The sequence below is a fragment of the Ursus americanus genome, chromosome 5 (assembly GCF_024610735.1).
Source record: "Ursus americanus isolate L20-20 chromosome 5, mUrsAme1.1.p, whole genome shotgun sequence".
In the NCBI taxonomy this organism is placed as follows: Eukaryota; Metazoa; Chordata; class Mammalia; order Carnivora; family Ursidae; genus Ursus; species Ursus americanus.
In genome coordinates, this window is record NC_142131.1 from 9390602 (window position 1) to 9403133 (window position 12532).

General features: G+C 35.2%; 1 protein-coding gene across 4 annotated transcripts in view; it reads left to right on the plus strand.

Moving 5' to 3' along the window:
• The window catches only part of SLCO4C1 (solute carrier organic anion transporter family member 4C1), a 77658-nt gene that overhangs the window by 49090 nt on the left and 16036 nt on the right, over window positions 1–12532 (plus strand). For 3 of the 4 annotated variants that reach the window (XR_006781549.2, XM_045808337.2, XM_045808338.2), the window contains 4 exons: window positions 578–731; window positions 4284–4474; window positions 5720–5784; window positions 7680–7817. Coding sequence is in view for 3 of the 4 variants with exons in the window: in XM_045808337.2 (XP_045664293.1) it covers window positions 578–731; window positions 4284–4474; window positions 5720–5784; window positions 7680–7817 (548 nt within the window). In the remaining variant the exon portion in view is untranslated. The remainder of the gene's footprint in view (window positions 1–577; window positions 732–4283; window positions 4475–5719; window positions 5785–7679; window positions 7818–12532) is intronic. The other variant, XM_087861958.1, reaches the window with a different exon arrangement.

A 12532-nucleotide genomic window follows, 5' to 3' on the forward strand; every position in this document is an offset into this window, starting at 1 on the left:
AACTGAGCCTGGGAACCAGGAATATTTGGCAAAGACAGAAAAGTAACTTAATCTCTCTGGGCCCTAGTTTTCCCACCTATAAAACGAGTATGTTGAATACCATTATTTTATTTGTCCTTCTAGGTTTAAAATTTTGCCCCCACCCCAGGGAAATTTGGTAATGCGTGCAGACGTTTTGGCTGTCATAAGTGAGGGATGCACCGGCATCTAGTGCATAGAGACCAGGGATGCTGCTAAGTGTCCCACCATTCACAAAATCAGCACTCCCCTCCCGGCCACCCCTTGAAAGAATAATCTAGTACCAAACGAGAAGCCTTGTTTTATTTGCTTACTTTTCCTATTTTTCTTATCACTGACATACATTATATGATTATTGTTTATACTGCCTCTCTCTCCCATAAGAAATTAAAATCTGTGTGAAAAGGCAGACATTTTACTTGTTTTATTCGTTTGATAATTAAATATGTGTTGAGCGAGTAAATAATTGACTGAATGGCAAGATATAGCAATGCTTCTGAACTGTGCATTAAAAGTTATAACCTAGATAATTTGCCCTTATTTCATTTCTTGTTGACAGGACAGGAAAACTGGGAAACTTGACCGCTCCTTGTAATACCGATTGTAACTGCTTGCGATCATATTATTATCCTGTCTGTGGAGGAGATGGAATCCAGTATTTTTCTCCCTGCTTTGCAGGTTGTAAAAATTATGTTTCAGAAAGACATTCAAAGGTAACTCATGTCTTCTACTTCAGTGAGGCAGTGTGTCTGTATATGTATGGATGGCCATCTTTATCCCTCCAGCGGAGTCCTATACTGCTTGTTCTTCCCGTGCCGGCCTACCTCCTCCATTCAGAAGCCAGACATAAAGTATCAGTCAAGTTAGATGACTCAGCTCTAGAGATGTGCTGTACAACACTGTACCTATTATCAACAACAATATACGCTTCGGATTTTTTAAGAGGGTAGAGCTCATGCAAAGTGTTCTTTAGTTATATAAATTTTAAGGCCCTGAGCACTCCAGCTGAAAAAGACCCTTCTTCCTTTATATCTCAGATGCATTAAATGTGGAAAAAGCAATTTTGCCATTATTTACATCCATCTTTGTCACATTACTTCTGTTACAGTAGTGAAATATTTTTTATATTTTATTTTTTCTCAGCCATACTTTATGCCCCTAGAAGTCTGAGACCTTCTATTCTTACTAAATATCATGTATATAATAGAAGCATAATAAATATTTGTTGCTTTTATTTGATACACCATGGATTCATGTTAAAACACCCAAATCCTTAATTCGCAAATACAAATTTAATTCTCGATTGGGATGCATATTAGTTTACCGAGATATGATTTTTTTGACAGTTAAATTTTTAAAGAGAATCCGAGAGAATTTTATTGGATTTCATCTTAGCTAAATTTAAGAGTTTGGGGGGAAAATAACCTTCAGATTTTTCATAGTACATACGTTATGCATTAATAAGATAATGTGATAACTTTAAGAAGACCTGAGGGAAATATATACTATGATAAAAGAGATCACGATGAATAAGATATATAAGAATTACATGAAAGAACAGCACAATCTTGAATATTTGAAATGTAGAATAATGAAGTGGCATTCCTTTTCCCATATAAAGAGAAGTTTAAGATTGCAAGAAAAGATTTCTCTGTAAATAAGTAGAAATAGATAACTGAAAGGATCCATAAAATTACTTCAGATTTCTTCTAAAACCAACATGGGTGTGTTTGTGTGTGTGGTTATACCCATTTGCATGTTCGTAAATACGTACATAAATCTATGTATGATACACATGCATATCTTTAATGACTTTATGTGCAATAAATACAGTGGAAGTTTGAACATACTAGGATTTGATCTTCCTGCGGGAGGTGTGAGAATATGAGAAACAATGTACATTATTTCATATGACCTAGCTTATAGATTTTTTAAATGATCTAAGAACATTGAAAAATATGGCAGAGGAAATGTCTGTGGTGAATCATAGTAGACCTAATGGACTTGGATGCTGTATGTGCAGTTTTAATCCTTGGAGTACAACTAATTAGATCATTACTGTTAGGTGCCTGTGAAAAATAAAAGACATCAGAAAGATTTTTGAGGGTCTGAGGGTTATCATGCCTTCAAACCAGTAGGCGTCTGGTATTGCTTTAGTTTCAAAAGAAACTGAGAAAATTAGGTGTTTGTGTCAGGTACAAGGAATCAAATTCCACAAATGACCATGATGTGCATTAGAGAATCAGAACTAACTGCAAGGTAGCTAACTGTTCCTCTGAGAGGCAGGTATGTGGGTATTCTTTTCTTCTGTATAAAATATGATTAATAAGTGTTATTGAGTAACTCTAATTAGAAAAAGATTACGAGGAGATATTTGTAGGGTTTTCCTCACATAAGTAAAAATGTTAGACACAAATACTATCCTGCTTATGGACCGCCCCCCCGCCAAAAAAAGAAAAAAAAATCTAATAGCCAGAGCACATTTTAAATGATATTGGTTATTTTGATATGACTGATTTGATATTTATATTTTTCTTCAAATACGGTAATTGCCATCTTAACCAGAAAATTGTCTTCTAGGGATTGTTTAGGAAGAACAAATTGTTTTGACTTCCATATTTTCTATTTGTTTTGGCTTTTTCTTGTCCATTTAGTCCATGTAACAACTCATTTTTTCACAGGATTTTTTTTTCTTAATGGAATACTTCAAATAGGCAAAATGCATTGATAATAATATAGTAAATACCTATGTACATTTGTTCACAGAAATATTAGTCTTATCTTTCACACTAATGACCCAAACAACAAAACAGATATTGACTGGAAGCTAGGTATAGTTATAGTATAAGCAAAATTGTATACGTTTTTATATAAGAGAGGTGTAAAATTACATTGAGATAGAAAATACTTTTCTCTTAAAATTTTAAAAGGCTGCATTTCTTCATTATTTAATACATCCAGTTGCTGAGTATATAATACTCCATTTTGGGAGTGTCATCTGCATATTTGGATGTCCTGATTCAGTACCAGTGGCCTTAGACTAGCTTTAGTGCTGAAAAAAGGTTTCTGGCCTTCGGAATAATAAAGAAACCATTTCCCTGTGACTTCTTTGGATTTACTCAGACTTTATTGAGTTTATGTAAAAAGATTTATAGCAAGGATAGAATTGAGTTGTAGAAAACCTTAGAAAATAATTATGCCTTACGAATTTCTTAAATTCTCAATTCTTTTCCTATAAAAGTGATACTTGTGATCTTTTAACATGTCCAACACTTTATATTATTAATTTATATGTATGTATATATTAAATAGTGAATATCTTATTTTATATTTATATGTAAAATAAGCTTCAGGATAATGAAGTAATAACTTCTAGGTTTTTATTGTCATAAATACGTCATCTTAGAAGATATATAGTTTGCTTTTAGTAAAGCAATTACAAAAAGTTCAGAAAGTTATAGTAGTTTAGTTGAAAGTAGCATTTTTCCCCCTAGAAACTTGTGATATATTAGTTGATTTTACTGTGACACTTGTTATAATTACAGTGTTTGTCCTTTCAAACTAATGTAGAGAGTGAGATTTTCACCCTACATGCTTCTTTGCCTTCTATAATAGAAAACTATTTGAACAATTACGATCCATTAAAAGTAGTCTAGAATGTGAGATCTGGTAATTGGTATATTCTTGTCAATTTATTTTATAAGTCATGAGTCAATAATAGGTTACAGTTTGAAACAGTGAACACAAAACTCAAATACACCATAAATATGGCCCCTTATTTTCACTTAATTTCTAAAGAGTTCATTACTCTTTCTCAGCATTTTTTTTGTGTGTATAGGTTAAGGCTATGTAAAATGTTTGCCATGTCTAGAGATCACCTAACTTTAAATGATAAAATATGTTTCCAGGAGGGGCACCTGTGTGGCCCAGTTGGTTAATTGGCTGACTCTGGATTTCAGCCCAGGTCATGATTCCGGGGGTCTGGGATGGAGCCCTATGTTGGGCTCTGTGCTCATCAGGAAGTCTGTTTGAGGATTCTCTCCCTCTCTCCCTCTCCTTCTGTCCCTCCTCCCATTTGCACTCTCTGTCTCTCTCTCAGATAGATAGATAGATAGATAGATAGATAGATAGATAGATAGATAGATTAAATAAATAAATAAATAAATAAATAAATAAAATAAATAAATAAAAAATAAATAAATCTATCTTTAAAAATATGTTTTCAAGATAAGTCCTTTCAATATTTTCTTGTCTAATATTTCTAGGTATATTACAACTGTTCCTGTATTGCAAGGAATATAGAAATGACACCTACTGTGGCAGATTTTGATTTTGAAGCTAAAGCTGGAAAATGTGAAAACCGATGTTCAAAGTTGCCCATTTTCCTTGGCTTTTTGTTTGCTACAATTGTGTTTACATTTATGTCTGGTACTCCTATAACTGTGTCCATCCTAAGGTATATATTATATTGTGAAATTTGCCATCCCTAAGACATGTTGGTTGAAAAGAAAATGGACTCAAAGGTTCATTTGGGGTTTCTATTGACCATTGGTTCCAATACTAATTCGGTTGTTGTAAGATTGTTAGTTCCATGGCATGGAAAACCCCAGATAAATGAGGTTTAAATAGGATCATGTATGTGAAAATGTCTTAATATTGCCTACCTGGAGTATACTTGACTTTAGTTGCTCTGCCTCTTTCATGAGGCTTCAGCTGACGCTGTTTGGACTGTGTGTGAATAGGATGTCAGGATCGGAAGGACAGTTCCCCCTTCAGTAGCAGTGCTGTGATATTCAGCCTTCCTGTACACAGTGCTCTGCTGGATGAGAAGCTAGCTGCTACCTGGCTCTTACAGTATTCTGACCTTTCAAGTTGTTCTTTCTCCTTCTACATCACTTGATAAAAATGTTATCTGTCTGCTCTTTCATAAATTCATCAGCCTTTCTTTGTCTTTCCTAACAAACTCGAGCTTGTTTACTCTTCATTTTTTGTTCCCTGATACTACTACCTTTTCACATGCTTTTTTTGTCAATCGGAAACTTTAGAGATTCTGTCTAAAAGTATTAAATAGTCTGTTAACATTATCCTACGTGGACATTGGAGTTATTTAGAGAACTGAGAAAATGCTTTTTTAAAACTTCATTTTTGAAAAATTATCTGTCTTACCTTTCAACTACACGTTGATCTCTTTTACCTCCTATCTAACTCTTGTGTGCCAGCGTCAGGGATCATTCATCTTTGATAATCGTTACTTAAAATCAGATTGAACCTCAGCAACTGTTTTACATTGACCCAGATTTGTACCTTATCCCGTAGGTATGATTTCTATCTCAAAGTTAGTAAGTTAGAGTAAGGATTATTTGCTTGTGACTTAAGCGATAGTTCAACATAAGTCTAATTAATAAATGTCCTTTCTTTTTTACGTTTGTTACAACTCGTACATATTCAATACATTTGTTAAACTTTATTTGAATCTTTTTGGTGTTACTTATATTTGTAGTGTTTTAGTTCACATATCGTTTTTCTTCTTTTATAATTCCAGAAAGGTAGAACTGTAAATGAGCTGTTACTAATAGTTTATTTCATGCATGTAACATTTACTTTAATCTAGAAATGCTAAGCTGGTATAAAAAATAAATGTGCTCAAAGAACAAATACACTATACAACCACTTTGGTTTAATATGTATTTGATGTCTCCAGGTGTGTTGATCACAGGCAGCGGTCCCTAGCATTGGGAATACAGTTTATGCTGCTTCGATTATTAGGTATGCCATTTTTCTTAATTCATTGGTGACTGTTGGTTATTTTTTTTCATCAGTGTTATTAGTTCACTCACAGTATGTACCATGAAAATAATTAATTTAAATGCCATGGAAAACTACATAATTGTCATTGAAGAAGGCTGTTTTCTAATATTCAAGATGTAGTATTATTTATATATCACATAAGAAAATAATGACTTTACTTTCCACCTACCTGATTGGTTAACTGTTGTTTTCAATTCTGTTACAAATGCAACTTTAAAGAGTATATCATATTTATTTAAAATACAACATAAGATCATGAACACATATAATAGAGCATAATAAAATATGTAAATTTTTTTCTATTCATGTAAAGCCTATTTTCAGCATAAATTATGCTGAAATCTTATTTATAACTATGGTAATTCCTTTTCTCCCAGCATTTATCTCCATTTGGGGCATAATTACATTGCATTACCAATGAAAAATAATGAGTTAAAATATTTAAATGAAAATTTGGCATAGATATTGTGGCTAGTTGACAATTGAGGGAAGATTTTATGGAAAATCTTTTTTTTTTTTTTTTAAAGATTTTATTTATTTATTCGACAGAGATAGAGACAGCCAGCGAGAGAGGGAACACAAGCAGGGGGAGTGGGAGAGGAAGAAGCAGGCTCACAGCGGAAGAGCCTGACGTGGGGCTCGATCCCAGAACTCCGGGACCACGCCCTGAGCCGAAGGCAGACGCTTAACCGCTGTGCCACCCAGGCGCCCCGATTTTATGGAAAATCTTGTAAGGTTCCAGATGTAGGAAGAAATAGGACAGAAATACTGTGTTACACATAAAATTATATGTGCATATGCTTATATCCACAATATTATACAGGTAATATTGAGATCATTTATAAAAACAAAAACCAAAAGTAGGAATATTAGAGATCACCTGGACCAACTTTCCCATTTTCAGATGAATAAATTAAGACTTTGAAAGATTTAGGGATTTGCCCATAGTTACATAATTCGTGGTGATAATGAGCCTAGGAAAATGATATCCTTACTCTCAGTGCAGAGTCTCCTTTGACTCTATCGTGATGCAGGTCATGAAAGAACAGGCTGGATGGAATTGAAATCTTTGTCTAAGAAATGTATTTGGTTTGTAACAGTTGGAAACTCTTTACATACGTGAAAGTTTAGTACCTTGTGACTTCATGCTAGGTAGAGGGTGTGTTTGAGATAGTATTCCCAGGCACGTTGGTATGAATGTGCGTGTGTGTGCGTGTGTGCGTGTGTGTGTGCATACACACGTGCGCTCTCATGCATGCACATACACATAACTCATATCGATAATTTTGATTTTTAAAAAGTAGAATAGCTAGGGCCCCTGGGTAGTGCAGTTGGTTAAGCATCTGACTCTGGATTTCGGCTTAGGTCATGCTCTCAGGGTCATGAGATCAAGCCCTGTGTTGGGCTCTGAGCTCAGCTAGGAGTCTGCTAAAGTTTCTCTCTCCCTCTCCCGCTCCCTGCGCTCACTCTCTTTCTCTTTCCTTCTAAAATAAATAAATAAATCTTTAAAAAAAAGTGGAATAGCTAATTTCAAAGGCACATTCATTAAATTAGAAAAGCAGTTGATTAAATATTTACTTAGCTAAGTGTTAGCCCAATACATGCCAGATTTTTAAATTAAAATAACTTTGAATTGATCAGAAGTATATAGTAATTGTATAATTATTTTAGAATGTTTTATCTGTATTTCTTTCTATCCCTTTTACTTGCATATGACCTGATTGATTTGTATATCAACAGATTAATTCCTAGTCTTATTTATATAAAATATATCTATCTACATATATATAAAAACTTGTTAACTATAGATTGTAATCTTTAGTGATTGTGTATTTCACATATAATTCTTCTAGGCACAATACCTGGACCAATTATATTTGGTATCACAATAGACAGCACATGTATTCTGTGGGATATTAATGAATGTGGAACTAAAGGAGCTTGCTGGATTTATAATAACATCAAGATGGCCCATATGCTAGTAGCCATAAGTAAGTGGTGATTTCTTGATGACTTTAGATTAAATTGATGATGTCAAGAGAAAAAGATCTTACTGTTATTTACTTAAGTTTTGTAATGTTTAGTCCATCCTGTTGGGCTATCCTGTAATTCTGAAGCAGAGATCAGTTATCAGAGTAAGTTATGAAAGGCTTTAATGAGTTGTAAGGCTCAGTCTCAAATAGAAGAGAATAACTTTTTCGCTTTCATAAAATCACATACACTTTTTTTAAACAACTTCTCTCAAAGGTTTTTTTGAATGTCTAATAATAAAAAGATAAAAGACAATTTTGAGAAACTCTCTGGAATGATTGTCATCTAGGTACCCGGGCTTTGGAAAGCATTTAGAGCTGAGGTGGGAAAGTATCCTTTGGCTCTAAAGCATGTTGTAAGAAATGTTGTTATAGTTTAAAAGGTTAGCTATGATATTCAACTCTTTTTGCTTTTGGTAGTCTGTCTTGGATAGTCTTGGTTACATAATAAATGATGATGAAGATTGAGGAAGTAGACCACTGTATCTATTTGGTAAGAGTTAATATTAAAAAAATTTAAAATCAGCCTAAAAATTATATATTTAAATTAAAAATAGCGGTAGAGGTTTGAAGATGGTGGCACAGGAGGACCCTGAACTCATCTCCCATGGACATGACAAATTTATAGCTACATATAGAATAATTTCTAAAGAAAAGGATCTTAGCACTGGACGCAGCACCCCATAACAAAGGATAAGAGAGACACACTGAATAGGGTACGAAAGGCAGAGACATGGCCTTGCCCATGATCTTACTGCAGACATGAGAACTCCACAATTGAGAGGGATCCCAAAAATAAAGAGCACTTCCTCAACAAGTGAAGGGATTGAGTCTCACAACAGGCATCCTGACCCAGAGGACTGGCTCTGGAAGGACAAGATCTCCAAACATCTGGTTTCGAAAATCAATAGGGATTAAGACTAAGAGAAACACGGAACTATAGGGAACAGAGACCCCACTCTTAAAGGGCTCATGTGCAGACCCACCCATCCTGAGATCCAGCACAAAAGCGACAGAATGAAAAGCACCCAGACCATAAGCACAGAAGACCCACTTAGTAATTTTAAAGTGGCTGCTAGAGAGGAACCTGCAGGGACTTTATCCAGCAACAAAAGCCTTGGCAGGCACCATTTTTGTAGTCTTTTTTTTTTTTTATTTTAAAGATTTTTATTTATTTATTTTACAGAGATAGAGACAGCCAGAGAGAGAGGGAACACAAGCAGGGGGAGTGGGAGAGGAAGAAGCAGGCTCATAGCGGAGGAGCCTGACGTGGGGCTCGATCCCATAACACCAGGATCACGCCCTGAGCCAAAGGCAGACGCTTAACCGCTGTGCCACCCAGGCGCCCCTCATTTTTGTAGTCTCATCCTAACTTGCTGGCGACTGAATCAGGGAGTGCCATTTTCCACGCCCTTCCTCCAGCCAGCTAGCACCAGAGGGCATGCTCTGTCCACCCTGCACTGGAACCAGGCTGGACAAGTACTCTGCAACCCACCCACCCTGTGCAGAGTTCTAGTCACAGCTAAGATGGGCAAGCTTCCTGAGCCTCATCCTTCCCATTCAGCAGCCAGGATGCAAACGGGTGGTCAGGTTCCCCGAGCTCCACCCTCCTAAAGTAGCAGACAAGCTGCAATTGGATCAGGTGAACATCCCAACCCCTGCCCTACCCAGACAGCCAGCAAGCCAAAACTGGAGTGGCTGAGTACCCTGAGACTCACCTACCCCATACAGCAGGTGCATCCCTATTGTAGACAGCTAGGACATGCAGCCCACATGAGGGATGTCCATAGAGGGCCTAGGTCTCTAACCAGGGAAGATTGTGTGTTTGGCCTATGTGACACAGCTCTTATACAAGCCCACTACCTCAAGCCTGAAAGAGGTAGCAATTGTACCTAATACATAGAAATAAACACAGAGACAGGCAAAATGAGAAGACAGATCCAAACCAAAGAACAAAGCAAATCCCAGAAAAAAAGACCTTACGGAAATGGAGATAAGCAGTCTACCTGTTAGAGAGTACAACACACTGGTCATAAAGATGCTCACCAATTTTGGGGAAAGAATGGATGAACACAGCGAGAACTTCAGCACAGAGGTAGAAAAGATAATAGATCATCCAGATAGAAAATCACTAAGGTAACTATGGCCTTAAATAGGTCAGATGGACCTAATGGATGTATATAGAACGTTCCATCCCAAAACAGCACAATACACATTCTTTTCAAATGCACACGGGACATTCTCCAGAATAGATCACATGCAGGGTCACAAAACAAGTCTTAATAAATTTGAGAAGATTGAAATTATATCAGGTTATCTTTTCTTTTTTTTTTTTTTTTTGTTAAAGATTTTATTTATTTATTCGACAGAGATAGAGACAGCCAGCGAGAGAGGGAACACAAGCAGGGGGAGTGGGAGAGGAAGAAGCAGGCTCATAGCGGAGGAGCCTGATGTGGGGCTCGATCCCAGAACGCCAGGATCACGCCCTGAGCCGAAGGCAGATGCTTAACCACTGTGCCACCCAGGCGCCCCCAGGTTATCTTTTCTGACAAAAAATATGGAAATAGAAATTACTTACAAGAAAAAAAGTGGAAAACTCACAAAAATGTGACGATTTAGAAACATGCTGCTGAACAACCAATGTATCAAAGAAGAAATAAAAAGAGAAATTTAAAAAAATACCTTGAGATGAATAAAAATGGAAACATAATGTTCCAAAATTTTTTGAATGCAGCAAAAACAGTTGTACAAGGGAAGTTCATAGTTATACAAATACAGGCCTACCTTAAGAAACAATAAAAATCTCAAACAGTGTAACCTTATATTTAAGGGAACTAGAAAAGAAGAAAAAACAAAGCCCATAGTTCCTAGAAGGAGGAAAATAATAAAGATCTGGACAAAAATAAGTTAAATAGAAACCAAAAAAAGCAATAGAAATGATTAGTGAAACTTAAGAGCTGGTTCTTTGAAAAGCTCAACAAAAGCAACAGTCTTTTAACTAGACTCATCAAGAAAAAAAAGGAGAGAGCCCAACAAATAAAATCATAAATGATAGAAGAGAAATTACATTGGACACCACAGAAATACAAAGGATCATAAGAATATCATGAACAATTAGACACCATCAGATTAGACAACCCGGAAGATCTCACTGTTGGTTTAGACTCAGGTCATGATCTCAGCGTTGTGAGATTGAGCCCCGCATTGGGCTCTGTGCTGATCCTGAAGCCTGCTTAAGATTCTTTCTCTCCCTCTCCCTCAGCACTTCTCCCCTGCTCTCTCTTAAAAAAAAAAAATTAAATTAAAAAAATAATATTGTAATAACTTTGTATGGAGACAGATGGTAACTGAACCTATTGTGATCATTTCATAATGTATAAAAATATCAAATTACTCTGACACATCTGAAACTGATATAAATTGTTCGTCAATTATAATTCAATAAAACAGAGAAGTCCTAGATAAACACACACACACATATATGTATGTATGTATTATTACATAATGTGTGATTTTCATTGTGTGCATTTTGGCACATGTATCAGGATAGCGTATTAATCTTAATGCGTTTAAACTCAGAGAATGATGTCTGAATTTGTAATGGCAGAATAATAAAATATCCACTGAAGAAATAAATATATAAATCCAAAAATATAATAGGAGGGTAAATATTGACTAGAATAGGCAAAATTAATCTTTCCACCACTTTTACTTGTTAAACCTTTTTTATTCACTGTTTTTTTATGTTTAAAAAATTATTTAATTGGTTATGCATGTACTTTTTGACCAAAAGATACAAATAATGAATTGTTCCTTTTCCTACTCTGTGGTGATTGTGAGAAATTTTTGCCCCAAACCATATATACCTTTAAATTTTCTAAAAATACTGTCGTGGTAGTACCGACATGATTAGTCTTCCTGTAAATCTATTAATGTTTATTTAGTTCAATGAGAATTCCTGTTTTTCAGATACACACTTTAAGTAAAATACTAATGGCTATCACAAATTAGGTACTGCAGAAGCTATATTGTGAAGCCACTTAGTTTATTCAACTGTCACTTAAATGCTTATACTCTGGCCAGAAATGGTTTCTCTTCATACAGCCAAGCTCAAAATTAGAGTCCTTTGAAAACAAACCTTGCGAAGTGAATCTCATTGTTTCACATTTTTAGTTGATACTCAAATTTGTTTGACTGTTCAATGTGATATATTTTGTGGAGGATTTCTCCTAAGAACCCCAGAGCCTTTTTATTTTTAGAATTATTTTCCATCATGGACGTGAAAATTCTACAACTTACTATTTAGGCTCAAGGATGTTGTAAGCTATTTTATTTTGTCATTGACTTCATTTCTTGCATTTTTTTATACATATGATGTGTTAATAAAGCTAGAAGTAAAACATGGGTTTATTTAATTATGTGTAATACTTACTTTATAAGAATGTACAATCATAACCAAGAAAAGAATAGTTATTGTACAGTTTTAATGTTAAGAAAGAGAACCAAAGTCTAGTTCATCGAATTGTATAGAAATATTTTGCTGAAGAATGTCCCCTTTTTCTCTAAAATTTTAAAAATTTGAAACATAGAACTATAATGCCTGTATACTCTCCTCCTTAAAGTAGGTTTCTATTTGTGAAGAATTCCTCAGTGACAGTTCCTTTTTGTAACACTTT